The 19,906-nt window shown below is 35.7% G+C and overlaps 1 protein-coding gene across 1 annotated transcript in view; it reads left to right on the top strand.

Moving 5' to 3' along the window:
* The first annotated feature begins 1,344 nt into the window (after positions 1–1,344).
* The window catches only part of LOC131030876 (exosome complex exonuclease RRP44 homolog A), a 158,865-nt gene continuing 140,303 nt past the window's right edge, over positions 1,345–19,906 (top strand). Inside the window, exons 1-9 of the mRNA XM_057961821.2 lie at positions 1,345–1,581; positions 1,687–1,789; positions 11,998–12,135; positions 12,296–12,453; positions 12,944–12,999; positions 14,443–14,565; positions 14,809–14,933; positions 15,098–15,338; positions 15,455–15,611. Coding sequence (XP_057817804.2) covers positions 1,736–1,789; positions 11,998–12,135; positions 12,296–12,453; positions 12,944–12,999; positions 14,443–14,565; positions 14,809–14,933; positions 15,098–15,338; positions 15,455–15,611 — 1,052 coding nt within the window. The 5' untranslated portion in view covers positions 1,345–1,581; positions 1,687–1,735. The remainder of the gene's footprint in view (positions 1,582–1,686; positions 1,790–11,997; positions 12,136–12,295; positions 12,454–12,943; positions 13,000–14,442; positions 14,566–14,808; positions 14,934–15,097; positions 15,339–15,454; positions 15,612–19,906) is intronic.

Here is a 19,906-nt window from a genome sequence, read left to right as displayed (position 1 = left end):
TATATTTATCTCTTGTATCTCTATCTATCCCCATCTCCTCTCTCTTTCTTTATCTCTACTTCTCCATATCTATCTTTCCTCTCATTCTAACCCATATAAATAGACAAAAAATTTCCTTAGTTGACCTTTCATAACATGTCGGCGTACCCATTGCACACCTAGGTGCAATTGCTAGTATTAATATTATTTGAATTATATCATATTTAAATTACCCATGCTAGTTATTATATTACTTAAAAAAGCAGTCAACTTTTTTAAAAGTTATTATCTATTTTTACGCCGAAGGCGTCTCCTACTATGAAATGCACCGGCTAACTTTTGCAAATCAACGGTTGGTATTGTCTAAATGCAGTGCAAGACGATTGAAACGTCTTTGATCGCTGATCGATTTTCATCCGCATTTAATTTTGTTTGTGTCATTTTTCGTCCGCATTTCATTTCTATCCAAAGTCTGCCCATCTCTGACGCCAATATACTTGTCTGTTAGATTTTTCTCATTGACAGTACGGGCAATTCAGACTTTTAAAAAAATCTGTGCACGATCGTTTGATATGTATAGTCTTTACTGACATAAGTGAATGGTATGCTGAAATGCTGTCTTCTTAAGCCGAATCCACACAATGTGACAAAATATGATAGTTCACCTCTTCATTAATTAAATATGACAGTTTGGCTGATTTTACTCCGGGATGATATCATCTTGCATTGCTTTAAGTGCAAGATTGAAAAAGCATTAACCGTTGGATTTTCCAGAAAATCCTTTCACCGCCTGCTGAGTTACAACCTTCTGAACGGTCCATTCGAATACGTATCTTCCCTACGTTCGTGGCTCTGTCCCTTTCCATCGGTATTAACTTTATTTAATGCATCAATCTTCTAGTGTACATAAAGTGAAATTTACTTTTGGTAGAAGCCTCCAACATTTTGGAAACCAAGCAAAAAGTAAATATAGTTATTTGGCATTTAGGAAAGATTCACTTAGCATCTAAATAATAGCACTCTAAATTAAATTAGATCAAATTTATTAATTTTTTAAATAATATTTAATTTAAATAAAATGAAAAATATTTTTTCTCAATTTAAAATTATGTATAAAAGCTAAGATTTTAGTTTAATAATTTTAATATAAAATTTTAAAAATATTTTATTAAATCTATAAGTTTATATTTTTTAGATTTAATTTGTTCAATTTTTTATTATGTTTATGTTTAATTTAATAATACTTGATAATATTAAGCTTGGTTTTTACCCGAAAGCAATTCATATATGCTATTGATATTCAAATAGCAAAACATGTGAAGAAAATAAACAGTGGATGCTAAGTTACACGTCCACGATCAAATAGAATTATGAGGACCCACCGATAGACTATTGGCTAGTTCTTAGCTTTCTCTAATAAGAGAATTCCGCAGGCTCATTTGAGGTGAGAAAAGAGCAGCAACAGTAGTCTAGGTTAGAGTAGCGTATTATTCCAAGCAAATATACAGAGCATTCGAAAGTGGCCGTCGAATGTTTTGATAGCACTCATTGTTTTGTGCCCTCTGCAATGTTCAAGACCTTTGGTTAATTCCCGAAATTAAGGTGGACAAGTTTTTTATTCTTACAATCGTCATGAAAACGTTTTTCATTAATTTGGCGGTTTGGAAATGAAGCCTCTGATTCTCATGGATTTTAACTCTGTAACAGTGCAAATAATATTTAATTATTTGGAGCTCCATAGAATCTGAACGGCGAAATGTTGCAGAATAAGTCCTTTGTGAGGAAAACAAAAAATGGCCGTGTCATGAAGGCAAGTTAGCTGCTAAACCTTTTTTGAAAATTTGCTGTTGATTTTTTTAACATTTAATATTTGAGATGTTCTTGTTCTTGGTTTTTTTTTTTTAATATATTCGAGGGTAAATTAATTGAAATGAAGAAGTGTACAGAAACCTATCGGTTATAACAAAGGTAGATCACAATGACACAGCCCTGGAAGTGGACGGTCCATTACTGCCGTCGACAAAAATAGAAGAAAATAAACTAACTCAGAGGTCCTTGTCGTAGTCTCCGTCGGCTTTGTAACACCACGACACCTACTAATGAAGACTAACATGAAAGAAACTGTAATAGCACAGAGTCCCAGAATATGCGTTACCTGCCCAAAACACTTCCATTCCTTGTTTCTCCATTTCTAATACTCGGGGATGGTTAAGAAACATTTCCTTGCCTTCCCCGATTAGTTTTTTGGGAAAATGTTTCTGGCATGACATCCAATCAGAGGGCACGTTTCGGAAACATCTCTCGAGAGTCTCATTAAAATAAAAATTCCTAGCGTTCCCAGCAGTTCTAGGAGACCCCTAGCCATTTGATGTTAAATGTTCATACCTGAGGCTCTTAGCCGAATAAAATATAATTGTTTACTTATAAAACAGTTATGAAAGTTTTATACTTTCATTTTTCAATTTACTCCTTGCTGTTTCGTGTAATTTCTGAATTTATATTTCATTTGCGTTTCAGTCCATTTTATAGGTTTTGATTTTTTGTAATGTCCTTATTGGATGAAAACCCAGTACGTTGGCTAAACCTTGACGGACGCTCCTTTGTTGTGCTGGTGGGCGTGTGCCTGAACCAGATGTTAGGGCCAACAACCATGTGTTCACGAAGGGGCTGGCCTGTGTTGGCACTCTAGTGTGATAAAACACCACTCTAAATGCTGGTGGGCGCCATTCATCATCTGGCCTGTGTTTGCACTTGAGTGGGATGAAAACCCTACTCTAAATGCTGGTGGGTGCCATTCACCATGAAGTCCAAGCTTTTGGCATAGTGGTTGTCTTGGTTTGTATGAAAGTTGAGTTCTCGAGGTCAATCCTTGGAGAGCGTGGCTGGCATGTAATGTCCCTATTGGACAAAAACCTAGTATGTTGGCTAAACCTTGACAGACATTCCTTTGTCATGTTGGTGGGTGTGTACCTGAACTAGATGGTGGGGCCAACAGTCACATGTCCGTGAGGGGGCTGGTCTATGCTGAAACTTTGGTGGGACAAAAACCCCACTTTTAATGCTAGTGGGCGTCATTCACAATCAAGTCCGGGCTTTTGGTGTAGTGGTTGCCTTGCATTTAGAGTTCTAAATGCATTTAGTACAACACACCTAGTTCCCTAATCCTAACACAAGTTACTACGCTAAATGTATTTAGTACAACACACCTAGTACCCTAATCCTAACACAAGGTGTCCTGGAGAAATCCCTTGTTAGTAGAATCTCTAGCAAATGTGAGTATATACTCACTCAAAGCACTTCAATGTCAGATACTATTGATCCCCAACCCTTAGGCTTAAGAACACTCGAACAAGACTGAAAGTGCTGTCCAAGGACATTTACAACTCTCTGTAACATTCCCTTGGCCTCACTGTATGCAACAGCCATAAAACTATGATAAAAACTAAATGAGTTCACGACAACTATCAACAAGAGAATTAAGACCCAAGAATATCATTCAACCTCTTAAGAGCTTATGAATAAACTCTTCTGCCATTGGGAAGCTTGAATGACTGTCCAAAAGGAAGCAAAAAAGGAAAAAAATAAGAGTTTTCAACATTATTGGAGGTTGCAACCTGTTGTGACGCTTTGGCCAGAGAGGCCATTGTGCATTTGCTGCAATAGATGATGCATTTACTGCATCGGTTGAGAGATCGCTGTTGTAGACAATGCATTTGCTGTGGTGTTTGTGCTTTTGGCACTGTGCAAACTGACAACTTTGCCAAAATGGGCGAAATATGATGTTTCTTTGTGTCTTTCTATCAATTGAAGTCTGTACGCGGATGCCTTATTCCATCCTGAAATTCTCCAGCATAAAAAAGTAGTACATTGTCCTGAAACATGTCAAGAACTACAGAAACGGATTCTTTTCAGATCACACCTCCTAAGTAGGTATAATTTGGTCTCCAAAAGCTTAGAGACTAGGAGGGTGGAAGAACCCCTTGACTAATGACACATGTGCCACTTTGTCTTGCACCATAATATATACACAAGCCAAAATTTGGTACACCTTTGCTTCCATCTGTTGCGTGATAGGACAGTACATTGCTTGAACTTGGAGAAACTTGCTCAACATTGGTTCTCCAAAGGAAAGAAAATTCCCATGAAGATTTATGACCTTCTTAGGCTAGTCTTTTCCTTGGTAAGCTTACAACATGAAGGATATACCATTCTCAATGATTTGATATTTGTTAACCTTCCTATCCATTATTGCCATGTGGTCGTACAAGTATGGACTGCTCAAGATGACACCCTACACATCTAGAGGAGTAATATTAAACATTGCTTATGAACAAAGTTAGTTCCATAGAAAATCTTTTGCATTATTTACTAATTAGCATAGAAACACTTCCTTTAGCCCAACCCAACATATAAGGGTGTTAGGAATATGACATCATTCTTGTATCTCTAAGTTGAAAGTGTGTCTGTAGGATATGTACAATAATTATTTGTTAGTTTTTTATTAATTATAAGTATTTGCTATGCTTTGTTAGGAATTACTTATCCTATGCATAGTAGTTGTTATAGGAGCTCTCCTATAGTATGGAGCTATAAATCCTATAAATTTGTATATGTATTATTGAATAGCTATGCTCCTTGGGGAAACATCCCTTGCTTGAAATGACCTTGGCCCCTTTAGGGGACGTTTTGGTGGTGTAGGGACGAGTAGGAAATTTTCTTGCCCACCTCTTTTTTTTTTTTCAAAATTTTATAAGCATCCTCAGGATGTCAAAAACTTTGTAGGGTACATTGCGAGATAGCTAGGAGATGTCCAAATATTCACCATCTATCTTGGGGCCTTAACACCCGAGCACATTTTAGTTAACTTAAAAAAAAAATCCTTACAACTTTTCAATTACTATTTGGTGTGTGACATACCCATCTAAGATGTAAAGAAATTATGAAAATGGTGTGTGCCACAATCTATCTTGGGGCCTTAACACCCAAGCACATTTTAGTTAACTTAAAAAAAAAATCCTTACAACTTTTCAATTACTATTTGGTGTGTGACATACCCATCTAAGATGTAAAGAAATTATGAAAATGGTGTGTGCCACAAAGGTCTATGTGGTTTTGAAGGGCTTCATTTGGGGGAACATGCTAGTGGTTGTGCCTTTAGACCTCATGAGGGACAGTGCACCTTGACCTCACTTAGGGTGCTGCCTCTAGACTTCCATGAGGTGTGTTGCCCCGTTGGACCTTGTGAAGGGCATTGTCCCTTGACCCAATTGGAGGTGTTGCCCCTTGATCTTGCTAGGGGCATTGCTCTCAAAGCCCCACCCAACTATAAGTCTGACCAAGTAATAAATCAGTGATTATTCATGATAAAAAAATCTACAAAATACATATCCCTTGTTGTAAATCTTTGTGTCTTCATAATTGAAGTCGTAGTCAGAATTATTTTGTTTCATACATTTGACAACTTGTTTAGTATACAACGATTTCCATAGGCAAAGTTGGCATGCCGTAGTCATTATATTGCTGATTATGCGTTAAGTCATAGTTTCATAATGCAAAAATGTATTAATCATGCCCTACATAGACAACTTATAGAACAACACCATCTATCGGTATCCCAACGGAGGTCAATCTGGAAAACAAATTGTTATCTTGTTAGTTACCATTCCATTTTGTTAATGAGTTTGACAACATAACATGTAGTCTTGGAGGCTGTAGGAAAACTTTAATAATAAATCCCTCATTTGAATATACCATTAGTTAGGCATTTCTTTATTATATAAAGAACATCATAATTCCTTTTCAATTACCCATGCTTACAAAGGTTCTATAATGTCTACGATGATCATAATTCCTATTCAATTGCCCATTCTTACAAAGGTTCTATAATGCCTATGATGAATATTTGATCATTGTTATCATATGAAATTTCCTTATATTTTAAAAATTTCCATAATTTTTAATAGCTGTCCCCTCATCTCCTATCATCTTCGTCTCAAAAATTTGGGGGAGCATAGTTGAATAGGTATGAATAATAAAAACATGATATTATTTTGTGTGATTGAATTTGAGCACTTTAAAAAACCAACATGGTATCAAAGTTCGTAGAAGGTTTGTGAATCTCCACAACTAATTAGAAGTAGTAGATTTGTCTCAATTATAGGCAAAAGATGGAGTGCTAGATGAAATGCTTGGTGGTGGCCATTGTAGCATTCCTTGTGTCCTTTAGAGTTGCGCACATCTTCCACCTAGATGAGTTGTAAGACGTTGAAGAATGGTGTCTTGTTGGGAGCCAATATGGTGAAGGCAGTTTCATTGTTGTGCCCTGTAAACATAAATCTTCTCGTAGGATGGTAACTCTTGTCAACAACATTCTTGTGAACTTGCACTTTGACTTTTCCATCTAGCATGCATTTGGTGACTTGAATTTATCGCCACTAGTCATTTCAATATGTGCTTGAAGGCATCTCCTTATGGTGGCCAGACATTAACAAAGGCCGTAGACATTTGAAACTGTAACAATGGGCCTATAATTCAATGGAGAGTGGAGAGCACATGTAAGATAAAGAAAAGTTGATGCTTATGATGAGATATTTCAACGATAATAATGCAAAATCCATGTATTTTAGAGATTTGAAAATAACTGAATGTGAACAATGTTGATACTTCCTAATGGATTTGGTTAGCTCAAGTTTCTCTTGTATTTGGACATTGTTAGTTGCTCTAATTTGGAGATAGTTTTTGATGATTTTAGTAAGCTGTCTTTTGTATGTATAGTGAATGCATCAAATTGCTCTTAATTAGATGGCAAGACAATGGACATGCTTGTTGAGATGGAAAGCCTATTGGTATTGAATATTCAAGAAAGCCCCATGTTGACAAAGAGGTGAATAGAAGTAAAAGAAATACCCGCTTTGATTATGCAGGATAGGGAAAGAAGATTGCACAAACATTTCGTGTCTAGTGCATTGTTTCATAAAGAAAGCAAATTCCTACATAATGACAGTGATCTATAGTTTGCTAAGTGGTCACCTGGCCAAGGACAAGTGGCTTGTGTATTGAGCATGTGTGATTTGTCTATGCCTTCAAATAAGGCAACCTTGGAGATGGTTAAAGGCAAAATTACAGAATTGGCTTCTCAAGGATTTCAAATTGTGTACATGTATGTGGGGCAAGTATGGATAAAAAATATGCAATACATAAGCTAGAGATTTTGTGGCTTTTAGTTAGAGGAACAATTAAGAGAGCGGAGTCCTTGTCCGTATATTTTCTGCACAATCTCAACATCCTCACCAAGGATCTAAAATAGAGCCTAAAAGCTAAATTTATCAAGTAGAAAGCTTGAGGATGGAGGCATAGGAGGTTGGAGGAGGAGCAACGTCCTTTCATTTATTATTAGTGACAGGGCCACAAAATTATATTAGTGACAAAACAATTTGAGCCTTCAACACATACACTAGAGATTGTTGTGGCTTTTAGTTAGAGGAATAGTTAAGAATGTGGAGTCTTTGGCCACGTATTTGTTGCACAATCTCAACATCCTCAGCAATGATCTCCACACCACTTGTTGCTTTCACATTGCCTTCAACACAGTTAAAATAAACACCCATCTTGTGTGGTGGCCATTCTAAAACTGAGCCTAAAAGCTGAATTTGTCAAGTAGAAAACTTACTTGAGGATGAGGGCATAAGAGGTTGGAGGATGAGCACGTCCTCTTATCAACCACTAGTGACAGTGCCACTAAATTGTATTAGTGACAAAACAATTTATGCTTAAATGATTAAAGCTAAGATTGGTTCCCAGGTGGTAGCAGTAATTGGAGCTCATATTGTTTGTGATGAAGGTGGTAGTAGTAATTTATAACAATGGTTGCATATGTGACAACAAGGACTTAGTTCTCAATTTTTTTGTTGTGATTGGATGGGTTTGTCCGCAATCATACTTGTCGAGAGATAGTGATTAAGTTTGTCCATCCCCAATCACAACTGTTAGTTGTTTGTGGTTGAATGTATTTGTCCCCAATCACATTTTTTGGGTGATTATGATTGGATATGTTTGTCCCCAGTCATAATTTTTGTGAATAGAAGTGTGTGTCTTTGCTCATCGATGATGGATATATGCGTTTGTCCCTATTCAAATTTGTTTTATGACCTTGGATGGAAGTGTTTGCCCCTATCTTTGTTTCAATGGTTAGGTGTGTTTGTTCCTATCCTTGGATAAAAGTCTAGAGATTAGTATGGTTAAGTCCTACTGAAGAAACTTAGTGAGACAAATTCCACTATTGCTTTTCATGAGTAGATGTATGTATTTGTACTCTTAACTTGTCTTTTTGATGAACTTATGAACACATTCATCAAGTGTTGTCAGTTTACCTGTCCCCATTTGGAGAATGATGTAATATAGGGGGTGTTAGGAATATTACATCATTTCCATATCTCTAATTTGGTTAGTGTATCTTTAGGATACATACAATAATTATTTGTTAGTTTGTTATCACCTATAAGTATTTGTTATGGTTTGTTAGGAATTATTTATCTCGTGAATAGGAGTTGTTATAGGAGCTCTCCTATAACATAGGAGATGCAAATCCTATAAATTTGTTTATGTATTATTGAACAGATATGAAGAATAGAAACATGGTATTATTTGGTGTAATTGAATCTGAGGACTCTGAAAACCCAAAAAAGGCTTTGGATGATGGACAGTTCTAAGGCCTAATGTATCCACCAAATCTTGTGAAACTAAGTTAGCTTAAGATCTTAAATCAAATAAAGCATCAATATCTCAACACTGTTTACATGTTTAATGTTGAACAATGCTTCTTTTGGTATCTTACTAATCTTTATAGTAGTGCAATATATTTTAGAATCCTCCTTAAAATCCTTATCAATCTCCTTGCCCTTTTTAATGGCTACATTGTCTTCATTCATATAGGGTATAGAGTTTTTCTTACCCTTCTCACCTTATTTGTGAGGTTTTTTTTGTCAGATATAATTCCCAACATGAGGACTCCATGTGACCATCCTTATCACAGTTGTCACCACGTGCAGATATCCTCTTGGTGCTTGGGGAATTTACTTTCTTATCCTTTTTATAAGCCTTAGCTTTATTACACTTTTAAGAGGAAGTACAGCTACGTATCTCAAGATTTGAAGATAGCAAGCATACGAGTATGCATCATCTATGTCAATCAGTTTAGAAAGCAACATGAGCCTACAAAGATGATTATGGAGGCCTCTCATGTATTTATTGGTACTTCTAATATATCTTTGTGCATTTGTATAGCCCTTCTACAGAATTCACTGGTGCATCTTGTATGCTTTGCCCTTCTTTTTGCTTAAGAAATCGCCATTCCATACACTTTTCTTTTTTCTTATGACATATTGGATAGAACTGTTTCCTAATTAATTGCTTGAAATGCACTCAAGAATCTATAGGAGCCTTTTTTTAACCATGGAATACAAAAGACTTTTAAACCAAATTAAAGTGTGTTTGCCAACCTTAGTCTAACAAATGAGATCTTTTTTGTTCTGGAGTAAGAGTATGCATGCTGAAATACACCTCAAGTGGAATGATCTAATTTTCAAGCTTCTCTGCATCATCATCTCCTTAGAACGGCATTATTTCAATCTTGGCCTCTTCGTTGAGTAGAACCCTGCTTTGAAAACTTTAATCAACCTTTGAAGACTCTCCTTCATTGGAATCGGTATTTTCACCATCTGATCTCCCAAGAGTACATGCGTAAGTCCTTTCACGGTCTCCAATGATTTTGGCAAACTCGTAATGTAATGACATTCTCTATCCTTTGCATTCTTGCTTTGACATTTACATGATCCTTTTCCTTTGCCATGCTTCTCAATTCCTTCCACTTGTGGGATTCTATATCTCCTGTAAAGGTAAAATTTTCTCTCAACTTGGTTTATCTGTGGGCATGAACCTACAAAATTTTTGGAACAAACATCCCAGAAGAATAAACTCGATTCTTATACCACTTGGTCTGTAAACTATAGGGATGTTCCTTAATTAGTTTGTGATAAACAGATATTGATGTTCCTTAACTAGTTTGTGATAAACGGATATTGTAATTCCAAAAATGTGAGAGCAACTAAATTTTGAGCAAATGTAATGGGAAAACAAAAGACAATAAGAGAGAATTTATCACCATACAATGAGTCCAAGATACTCTGAAGATACTCCTTGTGGGGTTAAAATTTGAGGAAATGTGAGTATACACTCACTTGGGTACTCCAATGGCAATAATAAGATTCACAGCCCATAGGATTACACAAGAACTTTCAAACAGGACTGAAACTGCTCTCCAAGACCAATTACAACTCTCTCAAGACTCAAACATTCCCCTGCCCCTGATCTATGTAACAGTCATAAAAGCGTGAGAACAACTAGATGTATTTTAATATAACTGTTCTCAATAAGAGTATTGAGACCTAAACATATCAAATATGATCCCCAAGAAGTTATAATTGGACTCTCCTGCCATAGGGAAGAGGAAGAAGAAAAATCTTAGAATCTGGAACATCATTAGATGCATGCAACCTCTTGTGATGCTTTTGCCAGAGAGGCATTCATGATTTTACTGTGGTAGTAGATAGATTCCTATGATAGCAAAGAGATGGCTGTAATATTTTCTTTTTTGCTACCTATGGAAATTGGTGATTTTGCCAAAATGAGCAAAATCTTTGTTTCTTCCCATCAACCAAAGCTGGCACATGGATTTCCCATCCTTTTACATTCTTTAGCACCAAAGAAGTACAAAATATGGATACTTTTAGGATTGATAGAATTCATGTTTTTTTATTATAAAATAAATTTATAGAAGTTTCAGTATGTTATATTTTAAAAACTTAAAAATAATACTATATGATATAATATTTTCCATCCCCATTTCCTTGATCTGGGAAAAAATTGTTGTACCAAAAATCTGTCCAACCATCCTTTTCTCTAAAACACCATATGACAGAAGAAATGACCATCATTGGCCACGTCCTCCTAACTGAAACTTTTTGATTTCTTATAGTTTCTCTCAAGGGGAGGTTTTAAGCATATGTGAACTAGAATATGACACTCGAATGATTTGAATTTGAATCAGTTCTTGATATAATTTTGTAAGGGAGCCTTTATATTTTTTTAGTATTTTGGGTGAGAATAATTTCTTAAGGTTATGTCAAGTTGAATTGGATGAATCAAGTGGTCTCAAGGTCTGGTCAGTGAACTTTATGATTATCATTTCTTATTGTAATTAAATCATGGTAGCCTCACTTGGTCTCTGAGTGGATCTGGACAAGGCTTGGCACCAAGATATGACAAATTGCAAAGTCACAAAATATCAGAAAAAAATTCAAATAAATATAGTTTTATTTCACAAGAATTTAACTTCAAAATGTCCAAATGATGCTAAGTAATTTGATTTTTTTGGTCCAGGTAGCTAAACCAGCACCCTGTTGCATTTTAATGTTTTATCAGGAAACCCTCAATCTCTAAAGAAAATAAAATAAAATTAGAAGGCCTGATAAATTCATTAAATTCAGATAACATACCAAAAGTTATTTTAGCTAGAGTACAAGTGGAATGGGGTAGCTCTCCTTAAGCAATGGGATAGTTTCATTGCAGCTAGATGCCTTGAGAGAAGGTACCTTGCAAATCTCCTCCTGGAGGGCTTTCATTGCAGTAGTTTTCAAAGCAGCCATGACTTTCTTACTTCACTTGGAATTGGATAACTAAATTCTTGTATAATTGCACATTTTTTACAACAAGCTTATGATGGTTCTTGAGTTATTGAAATTTATTTTAAACCATACACTCCTCTTGCTACCCCCCATCCACAAGAGGCATCCATGTGCCATGATAATAATTTTCATTTACATTTTATATAAAATCCTGGCTAATGGATCTTTTGAAATTCCTGATTGGTGAATTTATAGCCCGAAAATAGCCGTCTGGCAAAAAATAGCCTACAAAATTAGTAGCGTGATGTTGACTAAATTTTTTGGGTTGTGCTGTCAGGTGGTAAGGGAGCACTATCTTCGAGATGATATATATTGTGGAGCTCTTATTTGTCAAACATGTGATGCAACTACAGCCCGAATTAGTCAGTCGGCCTCTACTATTTTGATTGTTGACACTAATGTAGTTCTAAATCAGGTATTTCTGTCTTTGTATTCAACTTTAAGTTTTATGTGCTATAGCATTTTTAAGAGTTGTTTTAACAACTATTAAATGTTTGGAAACACACTTTTTGCTTTCTGATTTTGTGATTAAAATGTTTGAATTCTATTCAAAGGATATGTTAATGGCTTGACAGATTGACCTGCTGGAAAACACAGCCATCAGTGATGTGGTCGTGCTCTCAGTTGTTCTTGATGAAGTGAAGAATAAGAATATGTCAGTATATAACAGGGTCCGCACTCTTTGCAGTAATCCATTGCGGCAATTTTTTGTGTTTTCCAATGAACATCATAAGTAAGTTGATTTTTATTTTGTAATTCAGGCATTTGGAAGCCATGCTTTTTACTTAATTCAGTGAATGATATCAATGGAAAAATAAAATGTGCAATTTCAATTTGTGCTAGAAAGAGCACGTATCAAGAAACCCTGAATTTCTAGAGAAAAGTACAGTCCAACAAGGAATTTTTTTAGTTTCTTAGAAATTTACATGATAGGAGTTCCATTCTTTGTATCTTTTAATAGAATTTTTGTTGCCTTCTATGACACAATTGCCCACCTTTTACCTTTAGAAGACAATGCATATGCAATGTACGTAAATCTGAAGAAAAGCGCAAGATGTAATAGTCACTTAAGAAATGCAGCATCCAGTAAGGCTATCCATTGAAGTGGCCATTTACTACTAATTTCCAACAATGCATCTTGGCTGTGCTATAATAGTAATATATATCTGCTCCTTATAAGTTATAGTGAACACAAAACTTATTCCAGTTCTTCTGTGTTTCAGGGATACGTATGTGAAAGCAATGGTTGGTGAGAGCCCTAATGATCGAAATGACAGAGGTAGCGCTATATTCTTTGTGGCAGTTTCTTGATTCTAGCAAATGATAGGTCATACTTGATCTTTTTTTTTGAAACTGGTTTACATTATTCCTATTGATAGTTACCTCAAGTCCTCTCACATTCTTTTCCTTTAAGCTTTCATGCTTTATCTGTTAATCTCTTCCAGCTTTGGCTTAGAGCCTTTTGGGTAAACTTTCTGTTATAATGGGTACTAACTACTAGGTGGTCTCCAAGGAGCTTTGGCCAACATGGCAAGGCCTTGTTGAAGATTGAAATGCAGAAGTTGGAATTATTCAATCCTTTTAGAGGACTTATCTGTTTTAAACAAAAAGTCATCTGTTACTTTCATCTCTACTCATGTGAGTGTTGCTGTTGGGTTAAATTTTTTTTTCCCAAAGACGTCTTATTGTTTATGCATGCTATTTTTACCATTTTGAACCTCCCAGTGCAAATTGATCTAATCAAGCAGCAGAAACCAGCTAACTATCCAAATATAAGCACAAAACTGATTGGTCTGTGTGAAAAGAGAGGTGTTTCACCTCACTTTATAATCATAATTCCTTTTTTTGAAAATAACTATTTATATTATTTAGTTTTTTAATTTCCTTTGGATGTGGTGGGTAGTTTGTGTCCAGTGTCCACCATACCTGATACATGTGCTGACATTTGCTTGGGCATATTTGGACTTGGAAATCGTCCAGAATCTGTATATGTGTCTGCATTGTATCTGGAAAGTGTCTGATTTGAGTGCTTGTTGTGTATGGGGATCACATATCTTGGATGGGCAGTGTGAAGACTTATGTATTGTAGCAGAAAATTCCAGCTAACCAACCAAGCCTGGGTTACCCTTGGCTGTTCCATCAACATTGAATCTCAAGATTTGATCATGTCGAGGAAATCCAGTTTTCCTTGGTGCTTATGTGTGTCTTTTCATTTTTCAATCTATTGGGGTAGTTACTAATCCTTAACTGCTAAGGATAGCTGTCCCAGATTAAATGCCAATGCCACGTTTCAGGAGTTATAAATATATTTAAAATCAATCTGTCTGATTACTATCATTTAACCATTATTCTGTACAAATTTTATTTATAGTTTTCTATTCAATGAGTGAGGTTCAATGGAAGGCATATATGTTTTGTAGGAATCCTTCCAGACATGATTGGTAGAAGAAATTTCTCAGTTCCTGTTTTATAGAGTGCAGAGTTTTGGAAATAAAACGCCAATATTTGTTCAGCATGTTGCTGATTTCATATGATGGAGTGTTAAATAATTGTGATGAGTTAGTTGTTATGTTTTTGATCTATCTTTACTGTTTTTGTTGACATTGTTAGAATTTTTTTTGCATGTTTCTACACATTGTTTATCTTGCCATGGATTGCCTACATGAATGTATTTCTGGTCGTAAAATTCTATAAATTTTTTATTGACACTTAAAATTTGCAGCAATTCGTGTGGCTACCCTATGGTATCAGAAGCATTTAGGTCAAGGAGTGCAGGTATTATTACTTACAAACGACAGGGAAAATAAGAGAAAATCTATTGAGGAGGGTATTGCTGCAGAAACAGGTAATTCATTTGCAAACCGCTGAGATCTTACTGCTGCACCATAGAAGGTGATTTTATTTAGTAGCTGTCTGATGTGGAACTTCTAACAGAAATTTTGTTCAAAAGGCTTCAAAGCACTGGATTGATTTTCTACAATTCTTGTGTGAAACTTGGCTTAATCTATTGGTACATTCTTAATGTGACTTTAGTTAGAAATTTCTCATTTGAATGCATTCTGATATTTCATTGTGTTCTTGGTTTTAGTTGAAGGATATGTGAAATCACTTGGTCAACCAGAATTGCTTGACTTGCTTGTACAATCTAGTTCTGAAAATGATGTTGAAGTGGAAGAGTTAAGGCCCTCAAAGAAAAAAGTCATATTTAGTGAGGTGGGTGAATGCTTTTCCAATCCTTCCATTTGCAATGAAATATAGTTTTCTTTTGCAGTTGTTGAACAATTACTCAGATAAGTCAGGACTCTGGGTTTTCTTGAGTATATAGATGATATTCTCTGATCATCAGTGTATTAATCTTTACTTGTGAAATGGTACAGCATAAGCCCATGTCTGAAATTACATCTGGACTGCATCAAGGAATTTACCATCAAGGAAAACTTCGAGTTAATCGTTATAACCCATTTGAGGCCTATGTTGGTAGTGAGAGCATTGGGGATGAGATTGTTATTTATGGACGTACTAATATGAATCGGGCTTTTGATGGAGATGTAGTTGCTGTTGAGCTCCTGCCACAGGATCAGTGGCATGGAGGGAAAGCAATGAAAATAATTGAAGATGGTAATATCTAATTTTTATTAAGAGGAAAAATTTAGAGAAGGGCTTACAGAATACGATTTTATTATGACATCCCACTTCTTTATGTGATCATGTTTTCCACCCTTGATATGATTCAGAAGAAGAGGAAGACGAGGAGTTCCACTTGATTCCAGGCAGTGCTGATGATGCTCCTCGTGACGCCAGCTTGGGACAGAAGTCAAATGAAGCTCAAGCCAAGGTTATTGCTCGCCCAACTGGGCGTGTTATTGGTATAATAAAGAGGAATTGGCATTCGTAAGTTACTGAATACCTTCTTTAATTCATTTTGGGATAGGTGACCGTTTCTGTCTGCTGTTTTGCTTCATCTGACTTACTGTTGATTTGATCATGGCTCGATCAGAGACCATATAGCTACTTTATGGTTGTATTGAAAAACTGTGGATGCCAATGTTAAGTATTCCTGCATGTTTAAGATGCTATTTGCAGTCTCTTATCTTCAAAGTGTTTGCTTATTACTTCCCTGCATGATTGCATTCTTCTTTGCATGATTACAAATTTTGATCATTTTTGAATGTGTTCTTGTTTGTATAATACACATGATTGCCCAAAAGCATGTGAAGCATGGAGCTATTCATCTAATGCACCTCTAAAGGCAAACAGTTCTTTACCCATTAACGTCTTTAATTGTATATTTACGTATGTACACATGTAGATACAAACATGATTGCATACGCATGTATGTATTATGCATATATGTCAATGGAGGATATATTCATAAGGGGTATGACAAACAAATTAGCAAATGCACAGGGACAAGTGAAAATTTTATGCAATTACGTGAAATTGGAAGTGCAACTTAACTTTTTTGCAAATGTGTCCACTGAATTTATAGCAAATGATATTTTACATCTTAGGTTATAATAAAAGATATTCTAAGGGAATGGAGCTCAAAATCCCCCTCACAACACATGAAGGAACAAAACTTTAGCCAAACCATCTGCAATTTATGGAATAGCTCTTTTTTGGCTTAATGTATCTGTGACATTTCAGCTATTGAGAAGGGTAGGCTTCAGGTTTGAATGGAACTCCAGTCATTGTGTCACTCCCCGCCATGAGGCCTAGAGGACTAAACAAAATAGACAATGAAAAAGTGAATAATTTTTAAATTTTTTTTTATAAAGATTACATTACACATGCATAGGGATACATACAACAAGATGAATAACGATACACATTTAACAACTAGCAACTGTCCTCAAGGCCCCATAACGATGCAACACAAGGTTGAACATCATCCAAAAACCCAACAATGAACTACTATACAAATTACAACATTGTTCAATACATAGATACAAGATACATATTACATTGCTGAAGAATATACATATGAACATCAAATACATTACACCGACAAGGCACCTTTAATACTTTTACAAATTTACACACAAATAGACTTTGATGTTCACCATACAATAGTGAATCCTTAAACTATGACATATTATTGAAACACTAAAATAAGAATTATTTGACAATAAAAAATACTGCAAGCTTAACTTTAAGCCAAAATAAAATTATACATTGAAACTAAAAATAATACCCACTTGTCCATGCAAGTCCCCAAAATTGGTGCCAATGAGATATTGGGCATATAAGAGTAATGTTGATGTGTTTTTATGCACCTCGAACATAGAATAAAATACTAAGGTATTCTATCCTCTCTTGAACAAAGACCTCTCAAATGCTAAGCTTTTTGATCAAATTAGACGACTCCAAGGTTTATATTGTCAGGTTTTGACTACACATTGTAAATAGACTCAATGATATATGATGTGATATTGCTGGAATCACAAGGGGACTTACATTTTGCTTGAACTTTGCTGGAACATGGGCTCTAATTTGACTTGGAAAATAAAGATAAAAAGGTTAAGGGCAAAGAAGGTTAATCCAGTCTAACCTAATCCTAAGAACAAGGCTAACAATGGATGATACTTAGGCAAATTTTCTTAAATCAAGACTTGCTCAGCCATGATGACAACAACTACACAAGAGTGATGCAATCTTCTAAGGAAATGGAAGATTTTCATACTGCAAACACATCACTCAAATACCCAATGTTGGTGCAATTTGAACAAGTATCCACAATCGAACTTAGCACAATGATTAGGTTCAGGCTAACTTTACACTGTAGCTTATAATCAGGAAACTACAAAAAGTATGAACCAAGGAATTCATCACAATATCTTCATAAGCATCCACCATAATCAATGAACTCTAATTAATCTTGAGAAGTAACAAGGAACCATGCAAAATGTAGAAACACAACACATACATCCACCATTCTTCAATAAAAGTATTGAATCGATTTCAACATGACTTGGCAACAATTTTGAGTTTCCTTCTCCTACTCTACTCTACTTTTAACTGCTTATTATTAACTATTACTGAACTATTAACCTTTACAAATGAGGAGAGCAAGCCCTTTTATAGACTTCTCTTTACAAATGAATGGCCAGGATCAAGTCCAAATCAATGGCCAAGATTACATAACAAAAACCCTAATTAGGGTAGTTGTAACTACCACTACATCGACCAATGAGATAATTACATATTTTGGACACGTCCTCTGAATTCTAACCAATAGGAAATAAGGTTAGGTATATTGAACTTTGTGCCTCCACATGCTTAGTTGTAGATAGGTCAGGTTCAATGAATCTAGATGCTTTGACTTAGAATCATTTGATTGGTAGATGAAGGTGAGTTGTCGCCACCTCAGCTACTTGCACGCCTTGTAACTCATCACAAGTGTTTATGGTTGAGCAATATCTCTTGACACTCAATATTTCAAATTTCTCCTTGATGAATGTGATGATGGTGAGAGATATTCCCAAATTGCATCATCTCATCTGATTCGATCACTTTCACTTATCCTTTGTCATACTTGGGAATTCACCTTATGATGTGTTTCACCTTTCAACCTTGGAATCTTTCACCTTGACTGCTCTTAATTTTGATCATTTTATTGATATAGGAATATCTCCATGGTGTACTAGTCTTGAATCTTGTATTTCCGAAAGAAATTCAAGGTAATTGCAAAATTTTCTCCTCTTCACTGCTCTATCTTGAAGTCGGGTGGATCTTGATATTTTGAGTCTTCCATTGTTCCTTGTGAAGTTCTCCCTTGTAGCTGCATCTTTTGAGGACATGATGATGCTGATTCCTGACCTCATCATTGACATATTTGTTTCGTGCTCGGCTTGGAATGAAACCCTTGTCTGATCCTTTTGTTACGTTCATCCTCTGTCTTGAGTGTCCCTGATTATCATTCTTGTCCTGATTATCATTCTTGTCTTGAAGTTGTGATGTCCTTCTCTTGCATCCACCACCATTCCACACGTTAACCTTTGCATCAGACTTGAAAAGACAAAGAAAACACTTAATCGTGATTGTGAATTGATTATAAACACATAAATTTATCCTTATTTCCAGAAAAGTGAATGTTAACAAGTTCTGATTTCATCCTTAATAATCTGGAAATGTTCTTTGATATTCTGGAAAGGCATTTTCAGATGTGGAAATTGCTTATATGTCTCCTCCTTCTACCAACTTGCATCTTGAGTCTGATTTGCTTTGAAATTTGATTGGCTATAATGAAACTCGTCTCAGGTTGTCGTATATCACCTCAAAACTTTGATACAAATCACCATCAATATCTGGTAAACAGACTGCTCCAGGTCTTTTTCTGTTGTGATCTTATTGTTCTTATATTCTTATTTCATGTTGAAGGAGTTTGATTGAAATTTACTTGTGCTGATGGAGGAATTCGCACTCTCTTAATGCCAAGTGCTGTCAATGGTGCCCTTGTTTGATTAAATTTGCTCAGGTTATAGTTTGACCTGCAATTCAATTGCTCTGTATTGGAAGAAATTCGCTGCTCCCGAAGGGATTAAATTAGATTGACGAGCAAATGAAATGCTCATCAATCTTATATAGGCATTTGTACTTGGGTTTCAGTCACAAACCTACACTATTAAGCTGACCTGAAACTTATCTCATGCTTGTTTTCAAATTCAAGTTACCTTAAGTGAGGTCGGCCCTATTTGCATTGATTTCCCATGTTTGATCTTGAGTTTCCTTTATTTCATATTTCACCTTAAGTCCTCACATGTTTCCTTGATTCCAATGCCTTAAGTGTTCCTATTTCTCCTTTCACATGCCTTGTGTTTTGGGTCTTAACCTTTAGGTCGATCCTTATGAGCCCATGCCTTATTTGTTTGCCCTTTTCTTCCATACGCTTCAAATTAGGACCACTTATCTCCATGTTACATTTTAAGTCTCCCTTATCTCTCATGTTGTCTTTTGAATCCACACGCTTCATGTTTGAGTCCACATGTTCCAGTTTAGGTCTGCACATTTTGATTTAGGCCAGGACCTATCCTTACATGTTTCATCTTTGAGTCCACCTTCACATGCTTTAAAAGTGGCGTGGATTTCACTTAAGCGTGGATTTTAGCATCCTTTGGATAGATCTTTCCCTTCAATTTCGTGGATTTTTGCTTCCCATGGACAAACTTAAGCACTTCATCTCCAAG

The sequence above is a fragment of the Cryptomeria japonica genome, chromosome 10, assembly GCF_030272615.1.
Source record: "Cryptomeria japonica chromosome 10, Sugi_1.0, whole genome shotgun sequence".
NCBI lineage: Eukaryota > Viridiplantae > Streptophyta > Pinopsida > Cupressales > Cupressaceae > Cryptomeria > Cryptomeria japonica.
This window is presented reverse-complemented; position numbering and strand designations above follow the sequence as displayed.